Source organism: Myxocyprinus asiaticus, chromosome 7 (genome assembly GCF_019703515.2).
Source record: "Myxocyprinus asiaticus isolate MX2 ecotype Aquarium Trade chromosome 7, UBuf_Myxa_2, whole genome shotgun sequence".
Classification (NCBI taxonomy): domain Eukaryota; kingdom Metazoa; phylum Chordata; class Actinopteri; order Cypriniformes; family Catostomidae; genus Myxocyprinus; species Myxocyprinus asiaticus.
The window spans coordinates 5560446-5579743 of NC_059350.1; the positions used below are offsets into that span (position 1 = coordinate 5560446).

Here is a 19298-nt window from a genome sequence, read left to right on the forward strand (position 1 = left end):
TAGTCATCTGTTGTTTTCCAGCTGATGACAGCAATCTAACACTCTCTCTCTCACACATGCACACACGTTTGCTAAATACATTTTTACTATAGAAAGTTTTGAAAGTTGAAATTGCTAAATGTTTACTCTGATTCTTCTGTTTTATCCTCTCATTTAATTTTCAGAATTTTGCAGTTAATTTCTGTTTCTTGATATTATTACACATTTACTTTGAGTTATTACATTTTTATATTTGAAATTAATTATTGGTAGAGAAATAATTATTCTATGTCTTCTCTTTGTAACACCATGGTCAGGTTTGATGACAAGCATAAAGATATGAACTGAAAAATAATAGTTTGATAATGTTTAAATATATAGCCAAATGCAAATCTTGTGATAAAATATAAAATTAAGCTACAACAAGCCATCAGTCTACACAGTTGGTGGCTACCGCCATCTACTGGCTGTTACTGGCATGACATGGTTTTCAAGTCATGTTATTTTTATTTTGTTCACCAGATGGCAGCAATCTGCTTCCAATTTATGTCACATTCTCATATTTTCTTCGTTTTAACCTTTTTTTTTCAAATGTGCTTATTTGTATATGCAAATTAATGTAAATAAGATCAAAATAGCATAATATCCCATAAGAAATGCATAATTTTTATTGTTCTTCAGGGAAGAAGAAATGGTCTCATTATCATCATTTAAAAAAAAAAAAAAAAAAAAAAAAAAAAGGGTTACATATCTGACCCTTCCTGTCAAAAGAATACCAAAGGAAGGTGCCCTTTTTCAATACCATGGGAGGGTTAAAGAGACAGTACAGTTTCAACAAATCAGTGTAAATACTTGTAAAAAGTACAAGTTACGCAATCAAACAATAAACATGGAACAAAATATATGTAATATAATATTTATTGATTAAAAACACCAAAATGTGACCAAAATGAAAAAAAAAATTATTATATATATATATATATATATAAATTATTAAAATTAATATTAACAACATTATCTGGGAGAGAATTTCTTTCACATGTAAGCAAAAGGGACATTACTACTAAAATATACCCATATGAATTGATATCGAATCGAGAGCTTGTGAATCAGAATCGAATCGGGAAATCTGTATCAATACCCAGCCCTATTAACCAAGACTTAAAAAATGCTTTAAAAGTATTGTTCATTGTTATTTCATGTTACCAGTTGCGTTGACAAATAGAACCTTATTGTAAAGTAGAACCCTTTTATTTAACAATATATTTTTAAAAATTTGTGCGATATAAAATAGCAATTACAAGATATAAAGGTGTAATTATGATAGGGTTACGTTTGTGAGATATAATAGATTGTGAGAGACAATTGCAATTGTGAAGAAGTTTGAAATCTTTAAACACAGACATGAAATTTTAGAGTTTTTGTTTTATTAATATTGACACAAACTTGGTTTACACATTCAAAAAACTATTTTGGCACTTTTTTGGCACCTATGTTTTCTACATAACAGATGAAACAGGCTTCCTTGTGCCAGATATATCATAATACAGATGTGAATCAATGACCTTTCACAGTGAACATAACCAGTGCTTTGAGCTTGTAAAAGCATCTCACTTCTTTGTCTATGAATAAAACTGTATATGTAAGAACTGCTTGGGTAATTTAAACCAATAAACCCAATCTAGAAAAGGCACACTTTATATATTTAGAACACAGTTAGATAACGAACAGAGAATTCGAAAACGTTAATTCCATGGCATTCCAAAACTAAATGTAGCATTTCAAGAGTGCAACCATTCTAGAATGGCATGAATCAAGATTGTGCCATGATGTTACAAAAACACCTACTATATGAAAAATTGTGCTTTTAAGGTTTGACTTTGACATCCACGTATAAAAATGTACATGAAAGAGCCTGAATGTAGCCTAACGTTCAAAAAATAGTCTTGCTAGCAACATAAATTAGACAGCCACAGTAATAACTATTTTTACATCACAGTAGCGCCATATTTGATTTTAGATGTGAATAGGAACGAGGCTGTTAGGGATAGACTTGCAGTCTCTTCAATGGCATGCACTATATAAAGCTGTATTAAGCTCGTAAATCACAGCCCACCCTCGACTGGAGTCTCTTTGGCAATGTCCAGACTAATACATTTTCGTTTGTAAAGGTTAATTTCGCTACTTCTCATCCCCATTAAAATAGTGTTTTTTCTCCAACAAAAACAGAACGTTTCAAAACCACTTTCCATTACCGCATACTTAGGAAAACAATAACCTTAGTGTGGATACTCAAATCCCCAAACCCTAATATAAGCATTAGTAGCTTACAGTGATGCTTGACAAGTACCACTAATTAAATCTCAGAGTATTTGTAAAACCCCTCATTACTCCATGATGTTTACAAAACATGTTGTCGTACAAAAATGTTAAGGAAAATAAAAATAAGAATATGTAGGATTACATGAATATTACACATAGAAAAATACATTTTTAGCAAAACGCTTAAAGGAATAGTTCACCCAAAAATGCAAATTCTCTCATCATTTACTCACCCTCATGCCATCCCAGATGTGTATGACTTTCTTTCTTCTGCAGAACACAAATTATGATTTTCAGAAGAATATCTCAGCTCTGTAGGTTCATACAATGCAAGTGAATGGTGGCCAGAACTTTGAAGCTCCAAAAAGCACATCAAGTCAGCATAAAAGTAATCGATAAGATTTCAGTGGTTTAATCCATGTCTCCAGAAGCGATATAATAGGTGTGGGTGAGAAACAGATCAACATTTAAGTCCTTTTTTACTTTAAATCTACTTTCAAACACCCCAGCTATGCACGGTCACGAGAGTTCTTCTGGTTTTTGCTGATTCACATTCTTTGTGCATATCGCCACCTAATGGGCTGTTGTGCAAATATGATTTATTTATTCCTTTCCTTTGCTTTTTCCCTCCCTTTTTTCCTTTCTCATCTCTGCCCAGTAGGTGGCAATATGCACAAAAAATGCAAATCACCAAAACAACAAAAGAAGAGGACCTTTCATGAACGCGCATAAGAGGGCTGTTTGAAAGTGGAGATTTAGAGTAAAAAAAAAGAACAAATATTAATCTGCTTCTCACCCACACTTATTATATCGCTATAAAAGACATTAACTTAACCGGGGTGTCCAATTCTTGGACCGGGTACAAAATGTTTTCAGCTTGCCCCCTGTTCTGTCCGTTGGGGGGGCGGACAGTCATCCCATCCGGGACACTTTTCGTGGTTGTGTGCTGTCTCCATGTTTATATTCGCATCTCCCGCTGAACGCATTTAGATGTGCTCTACAATATGAAATAGCCTTTCTGGGCCCCCCTTAAGCCTGGACCCAGGACAAAAAGACCAGATGTCCCCCCTTATCAGCGGCCTAGAACTTAACCACTGGAGTCATATGGATTACTTTTATGCTGCATTTATGTGCTTTTTGAAGCTTCAAAATTTTGGACCCTGTTGAATTGCATTGTATGGAGCTACAGAGCTGAGATATTCTTCTAAAAATCTTAATTTGTGTTCAGAAGAAGAAAGAAAGTCATACACATCTGGGATGGCATGAGGGTGAGTAAATTATGAGAGAATTTTCATTTTGGGGTGAACTATCCCTTTAAGGAATTTGTGCTTCATGTGTTAAGTAAAAAATTATACAAATACTTTAAAGTTCAGTAAAATACATTTCATAACAATAACTCACAAAAATGATACAAATATAACGATCGAGTGTGTGACTTCACAAGTTCGATTTTAAGATATTAGAGACACAACATGTCTGCTTTTAGTCAGAGCAGTAAACATCAACAATATGAATATTCAAGAGTAAAACTTCTGGCTTGATTTGTGTTGAAATCCTGTTATGCGAAGTTTATATTTACATTTAGCAGACACGTTTTTACCTAAGAAACTTTCGAAAATGGCTAGTGTTAAGATAAATAGCCAGATCAGTCCAGCTAAATAAGTGAATAAAAATAGTTCTCCAAAAAAAAAGAAAATTCCATTTACTCACCCTCATGTGTTTCTAAACCCATATGACTTTCTCTATTTCATGGAACACGAAAGGATGCCCAAAAAGGACAACAACAAAAAAAAATACCTAAAAAAATAGTCTATGCAACTCATTCACAATATTCTAAGTCAAATGGATTCCTTTTATGGCACCTGACAGTTTGAACATTCTTCAAAACATCTCTTTTTATGTTCCTTGGAAGAAAGACAATCATTTAGGTTTGGAATGACACGAGGCTGAGTAAATGACAGAATTTTCATTTTTGGTGCACTACCACTTTTAAAATAGACTATATCGATTGTCAGTGTACTATAATCTTTATTATTCTCTTTTTGCAGCCTTTGTGCAAAATGTGAGCAGCACTTCATTAAGGAACAAAAAAAAAAGTCTGTTTCTAATCTACTCTGTCCATTTACGACCAGGACTCTCCATATTCTCTCTCAGGCATAAAAGATGAGTTCTGGGATCTGCCCCCCCTGCACACCCGTCCCGTTGGTACTGTCCGATGAGCACTGGAACTGAAAGGTCACTTTTCCACACTGCACCTCTGTCATCCCCTCCTGCCCAAAATAACTCAACTCATTCCCATCCAGAACCACGCTCGCTGTGTAGAACGTGTCCGGTTCTATCTGCACCGGGTACTCAAAGAACACGGGGAATGTGTTACTGGAACCGTCAGAGAAGTATTTGATGATGGCGACGCCGAGCGTCAGGCCTTGCCTTTTCAGCTCAATCTTGGCTTGGTACTCAGCCGAACCGCAACTGGATCCGTACAACCCAAACCCGGCAATAAAGATGCGTTTGTCCACGGCGAACTGGATGCTGTCACAGCGTCCGCGGTATCGCCACTGATTGCTGCGATACGCACAAGACTGGAACCGGTGACACTTTTGTGGCGTTAAACCTTTTCGTGGTTTGCAGACGAACTTAAGCTCGGGTTTCTTCGCCGCTGTGTACCACAAGAAAATGTCATTGGTTTCGTTGAGCGTCAGCACGCCAGATTGCGCAACGCCATTCGCGAAATCATCTAACGCCATCGCCGGGATCCGAATTAAATAGATGGCCTTTCCCAAAACAAGCCGTTTATTCTCGATTGTGGGCTGTAGTTCTTGTCGATTACACTCTGCCTCCGCCCAGCTCAACGTCGCCTCAAACACCACCATCTCCTTGGCGTTGAGCGTCTCGCGGCGTAGGATGCTCTCTAAGGTCTGAACATCGATGTCGCAGAATCCCTCCGATCGGAGGGCGAGCTCTGCCTGCGCGTCGATGACCTCCCAGCAACGCTGTGTGAGATCGGGCTCTTCAAACAGGCAGCTTTGAGACAGCAGGACGCAGGCATTGCGAGCGCTCAGGCTGGTCTCCAGGAAGTTGACGCAAGCACGAGCCAAGTGTGGAACGATATACTTTTTGCCAGCGTACAAAGTGGCGAGTACGGTGTCTGCACACAGGTCAATCTCATCACAGTAAATGTACCTAAAAGGAGAGAGCACATAATAAAAAGTCTGATCTCTCTTGTGTATATACACAATATATGCCCAAAAGTATGAGGACACCCCCTTCTAATTGATGTGTCTATTTAAGTGCTATGTGAAAAACCTTTATATTCACACTTGTATTTCTACATAATCACCACAAGGTGGTGCTCATTTGCGAAGCAGATTTTTTCAGGCTTTATTTTGTTATTTTGTGTGACATAAATGCAAAAGTGATGGTATTCTATGTGACTTATGTATCCGGGGACTTTCACAATTTCAATTTCTCATCATTTACTCACCCTCATGCCATCACAGATGTGTATGACTTTATTTTGCAGAATACAAACAAAGATTTTTAGAAAAATATTGCAGCTCTGTAGGTTCATACAATGCAAGTGAATGGGGCCAGAACTCTGAAGCTCCAAAAAGCACATTAAGTCAGCATAAAAGTAATCCATATGACTTCAGTGGTTAAATCCACATCTTCTCAAGTGATATAATAGTTGTGGGTGAGAAAGAGATCAATACTGAAGTCCTATTTTACTATATATTCTCCTCCCTGCCCAGCATGCTCAAAGAGTGCGAATCGGCAAAAACAAAAGTAGATGAACTCTTAGGAGAGAAGAGCACTTTGGAAAGGGCTGTTTGGAAATTTATAGTAAAAAAGGACTTAAATATTGATCTGTTTCTCACACACACTGAAGACATGGATTAAACCACTGGAGTCGTATGGATTACTTTTATGCTGCCTTTATATGCTTTTTGAGTTTCAAAGTTTTGGATACTATTGACTTGCATTGTTATGGACCTACAGAGCTGAGATATTCTTCTAAAAATCTTTGTTTGTGTTCAGCAGAAGAAAGTAAGTCATACACATGGCATGAGGGTGAGTAAATGAGAGAATTTTCATTTTTTGGTGAACTATTCCTTTAAGCGTAAACTTTTTGCACGCTTACGGTCCCGACAGCAGGTTCGTAGAATTTAAGGGGTTAAAAATGCAGTATCATAAATGCAATAGGAATTCACCACAAAGTAAAAAGTAGCTAATGCTTCAGTATATTCTTTTTATGCTATTATTTCAGGAGCTCATGTTTTCAGGATAGTTGTCTCATGTTGTTAATCCTACATTCCAATTAATCTTTAATATGTTTGATACAAGTTTAAATAATTGCAAGTAGTTTATACATTTTAAAAATATTTGCTTAAAATGAAAATGATCACTGCAACAGTTTGGGGTAGGCACTTTCTGTTCCAGAATGATAGTGCAGAATGACACAAAATGAGGTAATTAATTACTAAGGCTTGCTGTGGATCAAGTCTTTTCTAAATCAGAGAGTCTTACTTTAGCATTGCCAAGAAGGAAGCTGGTTCCACATCAGGGATCCGGATCTCATCTTTATCTTCAGCCAGCTCTCCATAGAACATGGCATGAAATACAGAACTCCCCACAGCCAGCACATACTGAAAAAAGGGAAATGGATTCAAATAATTAACAAAATACTTTCTCATCTCTGTTTATCTTTTTGATAAAAAAATATCTTTTTTTTGCTAAAGTGCTAGGCTGAATTGTGTACCTTGTGTCCCGGCACTCTCTGGGTTCCCCCAGGAGGCCCCACCACAAAGTGAATATCGGCCATCTGCTCATTGTTGAACATGACTGCATTTCTGCAGGGACAAACAACAGCCTTTAAAAACACTGACATGCACTTTGTATTATGTGCACTTTTGTGGATCAGTATATATATATATTTTTTTAATTAACATGTGTTTCAATACAATTTGATTTCATACAATGATTTAAAGTCTATATATTGACTAAGCTCTTAAATGTAAACACTACAATGTAGATGCTTAAGTGGAGTTTAGAAACTGAACATACACCTACTTTGTCCCTAAACCTAATAAGCTGCCTATGTAGGTAGCATTTTAAGGCACCATAGGTCCCAATAAGAAGGCTGTTCCAAAAGGTAGGCAACTTAATTATGCTGCCTCAATGATACCTTCTTTTACGGAAGCCCTGAAAAGCAAGGTGAAAAAAATTCACTAGATGTCTATGTGTATTTCTATATTTTCTCCGCAAATAATTTTGTTTCTCTACAATTTTGATTTCTTTCAGAAAATGTTTTCTTTTTCTCCTCAAGAGACAACACATTAGATTTTTTCCCCTGTGCTAGCTAACAATTAGCATGTAGTACCAACCTCGGCCACCAGGTGACACTATCAGTAAGCAAGAATTTTATGCTGACAAGGTGACAGAATATGGTAAAGGTCATCAAACAATCAGAAATAACTCCTATTGTCACACTTGATAACGAATGCCATTAAATGGGATTAAATGGGACAGTGTAGATTACCTGCAGGTTTCCAGCAACGTCTTTAACTTCTGCATTGACTAGTGAACTATCAAACAGAGACACTGTGACAGAACCTTGGAGACAGCAGCAGGGTTTCCGTTGGCCTGTAATCAGTACCGCCGCTCCCTATACACATACTACGCAGTCTGCGTAGGGCACCAGAAACTCCACTGACGTTATACGTTATTCAAGGACCCGGTAGCAGTCACGGAACACAGACAATCGCCTCGCACTCACACTTTCAATTCGTGCTCGCACCACGCCTCGCAACAAGGCAGGTGTTCAAATGGCAGCTGTCTTGCCGCTGCAATCATGTTACAAAGTTTTTGAGCTCTATCTGTGCTTTGCGGACATTGATCAAATATTTGGTGCAGGTATCAGCACAGTGTTTCCCAACATCTGTTTTCCCGACAGTCGATTTATGTGACATACCAAAGACATTTGCGCGAATTGACACTTCTCATGAGATATGGTTTATTCAAAGGGTCATATTAACGCGTTAAATTTGACAGCACTAATTATTTTACATTTATAACACTACCAAAGACATTCTTTTTCCATGTCAGAACAAGATTTCATGCTAACCGATAGTGACACCTGGTGGCCGAGGTTGGTACTACATGCTAATTGATAGCTAGCAAGTAAAACAAAATTTCTCATGTGTTGCCTCTTAAAGGGTCATGAAACACTACAACACATTTTTTGAGATGTTAACAGGTATATATATGTTTTGCACACAATGGAAGAGAATGTTGACATTTGTTATTTTTAATTTCAAGAGGAAAAGGTTTAATTCCCATTAAATTTCAGCAAATCTACGTCACTGGTGTTCTCAATATTATTCATGAGAAGGCGTGGCCTTTACCCTTTGACAAGCGAGTCATTGCCATGCACGTGACCAGTGCTTCAAACTCTCAAGCGCCATCAGTCAGTTGAGAGAGTTAATAGTATTGTGATGCGAGTCCCCCTGCGCTGCTGACAAAGGGACAGGACAGGCTTTCATTCAAATGCAACACCTTTTAAATGTTCGCGTAGCACGCATTTATTAACGTGAGTGTTTTGAGATGTGGTGTCTCTGACTGGGACTCGTTTGAGACGCGGTTTACATTGATTGTCCCAGATACAAATGCTATGCATCCACGATCCATCCCTAATGTAAGTGTTAACCGATCTAAACACTTATATTTGTAAATCATCATCTCGGAATAAGTCTCAAAAGTTATTAAAGTTTAAAAAACATTAACATATTTTCAATACAGAGTACATGGCTTGGCATTTATTTGCGTATTAAATTACAGATATAAATTACCAATGTGAAAAATGTACTGTGAGCTTACAAAACAGTGTATAATTTATAAAACACAAATACATAGGACATGTACTAAGCCACCTAATAAAATTCAACTAGTGATTTTTTTTTCACCTTGCATTTCAGGGCTTCCGTATTCTTAAGGAATGTTAGTGATAAATATATTTATTGAGTTCAGTTCAATGCATTATGGGACAAATGCAAAGGATTAATGTGCTGCTGTTTTAGTATTTGTAAAAATAAAAAAAGAGGGTATCTAAGAAGGTAGGATAATTATGCCATCTTTTTTTTTTAGCATTTAAGTCGGAAGGAGCAAGCTTATATTGGCTTAAAATGTTGATGTAGGGAGCTCTCTATGTTTTGTAGCAGAGACAGTGTAATTAAAGGGACAAATCCACAAGACAAAGAACAAGTTACCTCTCTCTAATTGTGGGATACAAGCCTTGCCAGTTACATCCCTGAATGGTGTTGTTGTTGCTGACGTTCTGCTGTTGGTACTGTTGTACAGCTGTGACAGCGGGCAGTTTTTTGGCAGGAAACAGCTCAGCAGCCATTTTACCAACACATATTAATTAATATAAGTCGAGTTGGCACAGGATGTGGTAACCTGTGGATCTAAACAGATGGAGACAAAACACAGTCCAGTTATTCTGAGTAACACACATATACAAGATAAACATCATACAAAACAAATGGTTGGGAAGATTCTTTGTTTACATTTATAATTTTCTCCCATTAATAAGAGTGTTGGCCAGGTCAGGCCAGACATTTTCCCATGTTTACCTCCATTAACAAATATTTAGGATTATTTGAAAAGCTTTTCTCATCCATTCAATCTTAATACCGTTAAATACGTAAAACTAAGAAGTTTACATTAGAAACGGAGCCAATTCACTTTCATTTCTGGACTCAGAGTACACGTACAAAACAAAACATAATTAGCAATCACAGCTAAAGGCGAACTACTTATCTAAACATACACATCACAACAGCAAACCCCGTTCAAATGAGAATACAAAGAATTTAGTAGCACTTGTATTTAGTAAGTAATTTGATATATGTGATATCAGTCATAAAAGATGCTGATCTGAATTTTGATGTGAGCAACAGGAAATAAACAAAAGCAGCCATCGGGCTCACAATCCTAGAAACCCCTGAAATGTCACACTGAAACATCATCAAGCTGTCCCAAAGTTCATTAAACGATAAAAGTGACATCGTGGTAATTACCAGAGGCTGGTTAATGAAGCCGGTTTAGTGACACAGTGAAGGAAGTTTGCTGCTGGTTTGCAGATCAACAGCCTCCATGATCGGAGGATCCGCATGACGCTCTGCGCATGCGCGAAAAAACAAAACAAACAAACAAAAAAAACATATATATATATATATATATATATATATATATATATATATATATATATATATATATAAAAGAAATAAATGAATAAACAAAACAATTATTATTATTATTATTATTATTATTATTATTATTATAGCTAATCTTTACTATTAGTAATTGTAGGTAAAAATTCATAATGAGGTATTTTTAATTTGTATTCTTTTTTATTCATACAGTAATTGAATGTTTACTGCAATTTCTCGCTCATTCAGAAATATTAAAATATTTCATTCAGGGAAGGGGTTCGTAAATATTCATAAACTTTAATTAAAATCAACGTTTAACCCTTTGAATAAAATTAATTAAATAATAAAATAGAATAAATAATATAATATAAATAATATATAATAAATCTAATATATTTAAAAATAAAATTAATATTATATATATATATATATATATATATATACACACAGCACTGTGCAAAAGTTTTAGGCACTTAAGATGTTTCACAAAAACATTTGTCTTAAGATGGTTATTTACATCTTCAGCTTTAGTGTGTCAATAGGTAAAATTCATTTTCGACTCACAAACATTACTTTTGCAAACAGAAAAGATTAGAATAGAACAGCAGGGCGCTCTGCAACAGATGTCATGGCCCCCACAGAGCCCCCCACTGAACATCGAGTCAGTCTGAGATTACATGAAGATACAGAAGCAATTGAGACAGCAGAAATAGATAGAAGAACTGGTGGTGAATTCTCCAAGAATCTTGGTACATCCTATCTGCCAACAACCAAGAAAAACTGTCAAGGTGTATCTAGGAGAATTGGGGCTGATTTAAAGGCAAAGGTGGTCACACCGAATATTGATTTAGCTTTTTTATGTTTACTGGACTTTGTATGATGTTAATTGATAAATGAAAACTATTTATGGCATTATTTTTGAAGACATCCTCACTATGCAACATTTTTCACAAGTGCCTAAAACTTTTGCACAGTTCTGTGTGTGTGTGTGTGTGTGTGTGTGTGTGTATATATATATATAAAATAGTCCTCTTATATTTACCCCAATTGCTTCAAAATTGTTTAGAATAATGTCAAATGCATTTGTCCACATTGCATTGTTTTACAAAAGCCACCGGGTGCAAATGGACCCATGGTGCTTCGGCCCGTCATCGCTGCTTGCAGCTATATTTATTCCGACCTACAGGCAGAAACTTCAAATCAGCTAAACCTGCAGTAAAGACTGTAAAACGATGGACCAAAGAGGATGCTTACAGAAGTGGGGATAAAATCTTGTACAATCAGGCCAGAAACACACTGACAAAAGGGATTAGAGTGGCTAAAAGAAGCTACTCTGAGAAGCTGAAAAACACGTTTTCAGCTAACGACCCTGCATCAGTGTGGAGAGGCCTGAAAGACATTACTAACTACAAGACAGCGTCCCCTAACTCTGTAGGGAATCAACAACTGAATGTGTTTTACTGTAGATTTGAAAAGCCCAGTCTCACACCCCACACCCAATCTGACCTTCACTTCACACAAACATCAACACCTCCTGTGACCCCCCTCCTGCTATTCAACCTGCACTTAAGATCTATGAAGAGGATGTGTGCCGGGTCTTCCGGAAACAAAACAAGAAAAGCACAGAGCCCAGATGGTATTTCACCCACTTGTCTAAAATCCTGTGCTGACCAACTGGCCCCCATTTTCACACAGATCTTCAACAGATTACTGGAGCAGTGTGAAGTTCCCTGCTGCTTAAAATGCTCCACCATCATCCCTGTCCCAAAGAAACACAATATCACAGGATTAATGACTTCAGACCATTGCTCTGACGTCTGTGGTCATGAAGAAATTTGAGAGACTGGTGTTGGCCCGACTGAAGGACATCACTGGACTCTTTCTGGATCCCCTTCAATTTGCTTACTGAGCAAACAGGTCCGTGGATGATGCAGTCAACATGGGATTGTATCATATCCTGCAACATCTGGACAGACCAGGGACATATGCAAAGATCCTTTTTGTGGACTTCAGTTCGGCTTTCAACACCATCATCCCAGCTATTCTAGGATTAAACCAACTCTCTGTTCCCACCTCTATCTGTCAGTGGATCACCAACTTTCTGACAGATAGGCAGCAGTTAGTGAGACAGGGGAAATTAACTTCCAGCACATGTACAATCAGCACTGGTGCCCCCCAGGGATGTGTGCTCTCCCCACTACTCTTCTTCCTGTACACAAATGACTGCATGACCAAGGACCCCTCTGTCAAGCTCCTGAAGTTTGCAGACGACACTACAGTCATCTGCCTCATCCAAGATGATGACGAGTCTGCATACAGAAAGGAGGTTGAACAGCTGGCTGTCTGGTGCAATCAAAACAACCTGGAGCTGAACACGCTCAAAACAGTGGAGATGATAGGAGAAACACCCCAACATTGACCCTGCTCACCATTCTAAACAGCACTGTGGAAGCAGTGGAGTCATTCAGGTTCCTGGGCACTACCATCTCACAGGACCTGAAGTAGGAGTCCCACATTGACTCCATCATGAAAAAGGTCCAGCAGAGGTTGTACTTCCTTAACCAGTTGAGGAAGTTCAACCTGCCACAGGCGCTGCTGATACAGTTCTACTCAGCAGTCACTGAGGTTGTCTTCTGCACTTCTGTAACTGTCTGGTTTGGTGCAGCTATGAAATCAGATATCAGAAGACTACAAAGGATAGTTCCGACTGCTGAGCGGATTATTAGTTGCCTCCTGCCCTCCCTTCAAGAACTGTACACTTCCAGAGTGAGGAAAAGGGCTGGAAAAAATCACTCTGGACCCCACTCACCCAGCCCACTACCTTTCTGAACTGTTGCCTTCTGGCCGGCACTACAGAGCACTGAGCACCAGAACCAACGCACAAGAACAGTTTTTTCCCTCAGGCTATCCACCTCATGAACAGTTAAAACTGCCCCATTAATTATGTGCAATACAAGCTTAGTCTATTTGTATTTATCCAACATATCCTACCTCTTCTGCCATTACATTCCCTTGCACTATCTGTATATAACAGATTTGTATTTGTACATACATATATACATATATATTTTTTGTCTTATTGTGTATTTCTATATATACATATATTTTCTCTTCGCTTTTTATTTTTATTCTATTTCTTCATTAACTCTGTCTTGTTGTTGTATTGTTTGTGCACTGGAAGCTTCTGTCACCAAGACAAATTCCTTGTATGTGTAAGCATACTTGGCAATAAAACTCATTCTGATTCTGATTATTATTTTGCCTCTTCTTTTTCCTTATGGGAGTCTATGGCAGCCCATAGAATCGTACATAAGAAAATGATGAAATTTGGCGCACTGATAGGGATGGGCATGAACAGACACCACACAAAATTTGGGGTCTCTAGGACAAACTCTATAGCACCACCACCATAACAAAAATTCACTTTTTTTGTGTGTGTATCTTTTTAACCGTTTGTCCTAGAGACACAGTTCTTTTTTTCTGATTACTGTCCTTTTGATGATTTCAAAGAACCCCTTAAATGAAAACTCCGCCCATTACACTATCCACCATCTTGGATTATGATTTTTATATTATACATATACTAAGTAAGTTTGTCATCTGAGTGGCTTAGTGTGTTAAATAACTGGTTTATAGTTCAAAAGGTCATGGGTTTAAATCCCAACCTCTGCAAGTTGTTCTGTAACTTTGATTTTTGTATATTGCTTAAGGAATCATTGCTGCATGATGAGTGACTCCAGCCAGGTCTCCTAAGCAACCAAATTGGCCCGGTTGCTAGGGAGGGTAGAGTCACATGGTCCTCATGGTCGCTATAATGTGGTTCTCGCTCTCGGTGGGGTGTGTGGTGAGCTGTGCGTGGATGCCGTGGAGAATAGCGTGACGCCTCCACACGTGCTAGGTCTCCATGGTAACGTGCTCAACAAGCCACGTGATAAGATGCGCAGATTGACGGTCTCAGACATGGAGGCAACTGAGGTTCGTCCTCCGCCACCCGGATTGAGGCGAGTCACTACGCCACCACGAGGACCTAGAGCGCATTGGGAATTGGGCATGCCAAACTGGGGAGAAAAGGGGAGAAAAATCCAAAAAACTAACTAAATAAATTGTTTGTTTATGCTTTTATTCATACATTCATTTGTTTGTGTTTCCTGTTTATTTTGCCAAGATTATTTAATATTTTATTCTTGGAGGGGTGTGTATAAGAGATTTTTAATACAATCAATGTTTAACCCTCTGAATAAACTAAAATATATAGAAATAAAAACATAATGTATATGTAAAACATATAAATATTATCTCTATTTATCTATCTATCTATCTATCTATCTATCTACAGTGTATATATATATATATATATATATATATATATATATATATATATATATATATATAGCCTTTACAATACATAAATAATATATTTAAAAAAACGAATTATTATTCTGTCTTATTATTATTATAATAATTATTATTATAGTACTTGTCGTCACAGTATTTGTTGAAGTAGTAAAAACCTTTTTGTTAAATAAATAGTTTGTTTATGCCTTTATTTAAACATTTATTTGTTTGTTTTTCTTATTTATTTTGCCAGTATTATTTAAAAAAAAATATGATAGAAAATTATATACATTTTATACCAAATAAAAAAAAAAAAATATATATATATATATATATATATATATATATATATATATATATATATATATATATATATATATATATATATATAAAAAACAAACACAAAAAATAACGAAAAATTATGACATTTTAATTTTTTTTTTATTTTTTTAAAATGAAATATTTCATTGGCGTCAGGGTTACAGTGCAAGCAATGGGCAGCAGGTGGCGCACGATGCATGTCCTAAATTGGGACTCGAGTCTAGTAGTTACAATCGTGAAGTTGTCATCTTTGAAGCAGATTATTCAGTCTACAAATTGTAAAAGGGTATTAATGGATAATTATACCAAAAGATTGTTTAGCTTATAAATAGTTGGCAAGATGGTCTAATTGGTAACCTTTTTCAAAGTTTGTAATTTGCAAATCTTTGCCAACAATAATTGGAAACTTGCATATTAGATTGCTTTCACTGACTTAAAAAGGGGGAAAAATGCTTTACAAAATTCTAACCATATTGTTCAAATATGTCGAGGTCAGAGTGTACAATTCATTGACTGCAAAGAATCTCTCTTATTTGTGATAAAACAAATATTCGGTCATTGGAATTCCACGGCCATGCAAATGCTGACTGAACATTGACCCTGAAAAGCAGCTCGCCTGCAGCTTAACAGTAAAAACAGTCACAGGAATGCAATGCTCCCCTTGTTATACTGATGCAGGGTCATTACGCAATGATTTAGTAATTACACTATATAGAGGGCCTGACCTTGGGGGATGGTGAGTAACGGGGTCTGTCTTTCACTTAGAAAGAGGACCGTACCGACTTGATGGAAGGGGTCCGTAAACATGGAGCACTTTTTATTGTCTGGACATTGATTTGTATCTCAGAGCCATTCTTAGCCAATTAAAAGGCTATTGAGAGGTCCAGGAAATGACCATTGTTTGCCCATCTACAGTGGTTATGGTCAGCTTGAATGCAAATTTGCACGTTTTGTATGATCATGTAGAGCTCTGTGGTATGTTAACGTTTCTATTCATAGCTCCATTCAAAGTTTCAGGAAAAACTCCACAAAATCTTTTGTTTTTTTCTTTCTTTGCTCATTTGCTTTCCCCTAAAATCTACAAATTAGGTTGTGCTGCGGGGAAGATTGTGAAACGTCATGTAACGTTGTTTATTAAAATCAGTTTGCTTTTATACATAAGGAATTTAATATAAACCAGGGCACATGAAGACAATGTATATAGTGAGGTCCAAAAGTCTGCAAAAACATTTCAAATCTGTTTTTTTTTTCGTTTAATTAATCTAAACCTGTAAATAAACAGAACGTTTTAGAATATAAAAACTAACTTTAAACAAAGAAAATATACGTTGTAAAAAAAAAAAGTCATTCAAAATACTAAGAGATTCTGAAATGTATATTTTTTCAATACAACTTATAATTAATTTTTTTAATAAATTAGAAAAAAATAATAGAATATTGCAATATAAAATGTATAACATTTATAATATGAAATAAATACAATATTAAACATTTAATATAATAAAGAATTTTACACTGTTTCCCACTGTTTTTAGTTAATATTTGAGTAACCACAGACAAAAAGATGCGGTTACCAACTGCACTTTTGTTATTATTATTATTATTATTATTAAAAAAGACAGAAAAAGGTATTTTCTTCTTAAAAATCATGCAGCTTTGTTCTCTGTGCATATTAAATATAAGTATAGATAATGTACAGTGTTAAATGTACTCTGTATCTACTCATGAACTCATGCTCTCCTGTTCCTTTCTGGTGAGCAGCAGTGATTTATGCACCAATTTGTATTGTGAGATATCACAGTCCCTCAACATACATTTCCTACTCCACACTGATTTAAGTTTGGCCTTTGTGTAATTTTTCCTCCCTTTATTAGATTACCTGTCACTTTGTATGTATCCATGGATATTTGTATGCAGGATATGTTTCATTGCACATGTTAAAACACCAATTAAAGGGGGCCCGTCATAACTGTAACACATTGTAATAAATAGAAAAAGTAATATAATGTGAATATATAGTGTATATTTCATGTGTATATACTAATGTTAGTCAATAAACAAAACATCGTAATATTATGAAGCACAGACTTTATTCACACCACCAGACTACAATGCAAACATATTAGTCTTATACACTAATATGTCTTGGTTGCTTTCTGTGTATTCTTCAAGAGTTAAAAGCAGCTCTTACATTAATACAGATGGGATCATCACAGACGTTTTGAAATATTTTGACCAAATCGGAGCAAAAAACAACACAAACATTTGTAATTCTGAATGAGAGATGTTTACAGTGATGTACCAGTACCGGTAAGCATGTGCACTCACCGGTCACACATAAGACTCACCGGCATATGGAGGTAAATCGTGGATAAAATATATTTAAATGTGAAAGTCAAATTTGGCAATATTTGTCCTGACCACAGACCTGTTTATACCTTTCCTGGGACTTGGCATGGATCAAAAGCATTTATTTAGGTTTTTCTTGATATCGTTTTATGAGTGTTTTTCCATTCACCACCATTGTTTCATCCCGCTCATGGTCACAAATATGGGGAAAACATGATGTCACTGAAACAGGTCAATAGATAGGGTTTTGCATGTCTACAAAAGCTGTGAATTGTCCTGTACTTCAGACAGCAGCGTTAGATTTAATAAGGGTAGCCTATTGCAGTAGCTAAAAATGTATAATTTTATAAATGTAAGCATCGACGACCTACAGGGATTTTGCAAAGTTAATTTCAGAGGGAAAAATTATTGTTGTCCACAGGTCGCCCAAAATATTATTTAAAAGACCTTACTCTCAGAAAGGAATGCAGTCCCAAAGTGAAGCCTCCTCAGAAATTCTAAATGCCCAATCACATATTTCATCCTGGCACCGACTCTGTGCACCCCCAACATAGGCTTATGACAACTCATAATTATTTGTTTAGGTTTAGGTTAGGGGTTAAACTTAGGAAAAACTGTAATAGCACTGTATGTTGGTTTGTTTATTTTTCTCTATGGGTTTAAATATTGTACGTTTTCATATGAGCCAACTCGTACTATTATTAAAACTTGTCATGAGACTCTGTTGGCACCCCCTGACCCCTGGGAGTTGCACTACGCCAGCCAATCATATTGGAACTGGTGATTTCAATCAGCTCTTGCCATTTTGTGCCATCTTGCCATTATGCATCAGACAGTAAATCATTTTGTCATTCATTATGACTTTTACAATACATTAATTTTTTTTATTGGCAATATTAAAAAAACAACATTGTGAATATCACAATGATTTTAATTTCATGTGGTCATTAAATTGCTTAAAGATTGCAGCAGTTGGCTAATTTGCTCCTTGTGTCACAATTTGAATAGTGTCTCTGATTTAAACCTGATTAAAATGGCAGTAGAATATTGTAAAAGCCTGAATATATATATATATATATATATATATATATATATATATATATATATATATATATATATATATATATATACAGTATATAGCTATATCACCCAGCCCTGTTTTCTGTGTTTCTCTTCTCTTGTGCAACAAGGCTTCATCCTATCCTAACAGTCCTGTCATGGTGTCACATTCTGGAGTTGTTTTGTTGTGTCATGGCACATGCATTCAAACCCCAAAATCCCCAGGATCTTTTTTTAAATCCCCCAGCGAGCAGATTGGCCAAAGTCAATTAGAAGTCTATTACAATGAAATGCTGTTTATGGAGATAAAGGATGAATTAGCGGGACTAACTCTTTTATTCACACCCTCTCTCTTTTTCTTTATCCATCAAGTGGCATTCATTGAATTGAACAATAAGACTCATGCCTGGGAACCCTGAGTGAACACATGGTGTGATAATAGGGTGCTCTGAATTCATAGGATGATCAGTTTCTGCCCCTTAGTATTGTGCGAGGGCTTTCTCAGGTCTGCGTGCGTGTTGTGGTGAAGGAAAGGGTGGTAAAAGAGTTCAGCGAAGGGTATTGTAGAATTCCTTATTGAGAGCTTTTATTGTGCATTTCGCTGTAAGTGAGAAGCAGACAGCTTGGCTGCATTTTGCGATATAGACACCCCTACAGTGTATCTCAATGCAACCCTTCATTTGCATGCCCCATTGAGTCACTCTCAAGTATTTTTGTGTG

At 36.4% G+C, this 19298-nt stretch overlaps 1 protein-coding gene across 1 annotated transcript; it reads right to left on the bottom strand.

Moving 5' to 3' along the window:
- Nucleotides 1–638: 638 nt before the first annotated feature.
- Nucleotides 639–10485, bottom strand: LOC127444056 (BTB/POZ domain-containing protein 3-like). The gene is made up of 5 exons (XM_051703221.1): nt 10380–10485; nt 9567–9764; nt 7061–7151; nt 6829–6947; nt 639–5484 (listed from the first exon to the last, which is right to left on the bottom strand). The coding sequence occupies exons 2-5, from the start codon at nt 9701–9703 to the stop codon at nt 4452–4454; spliced, it is 1380 nt and encodes a 459-aa protein (XP_051559181.1). The 5' UTR covers nt 9704–9764; nt 10380–10485; the 3' UTR covers nt 639–4451.
- Nucleotides 10486–19298: the final 8813 nt, after the last annotated feature.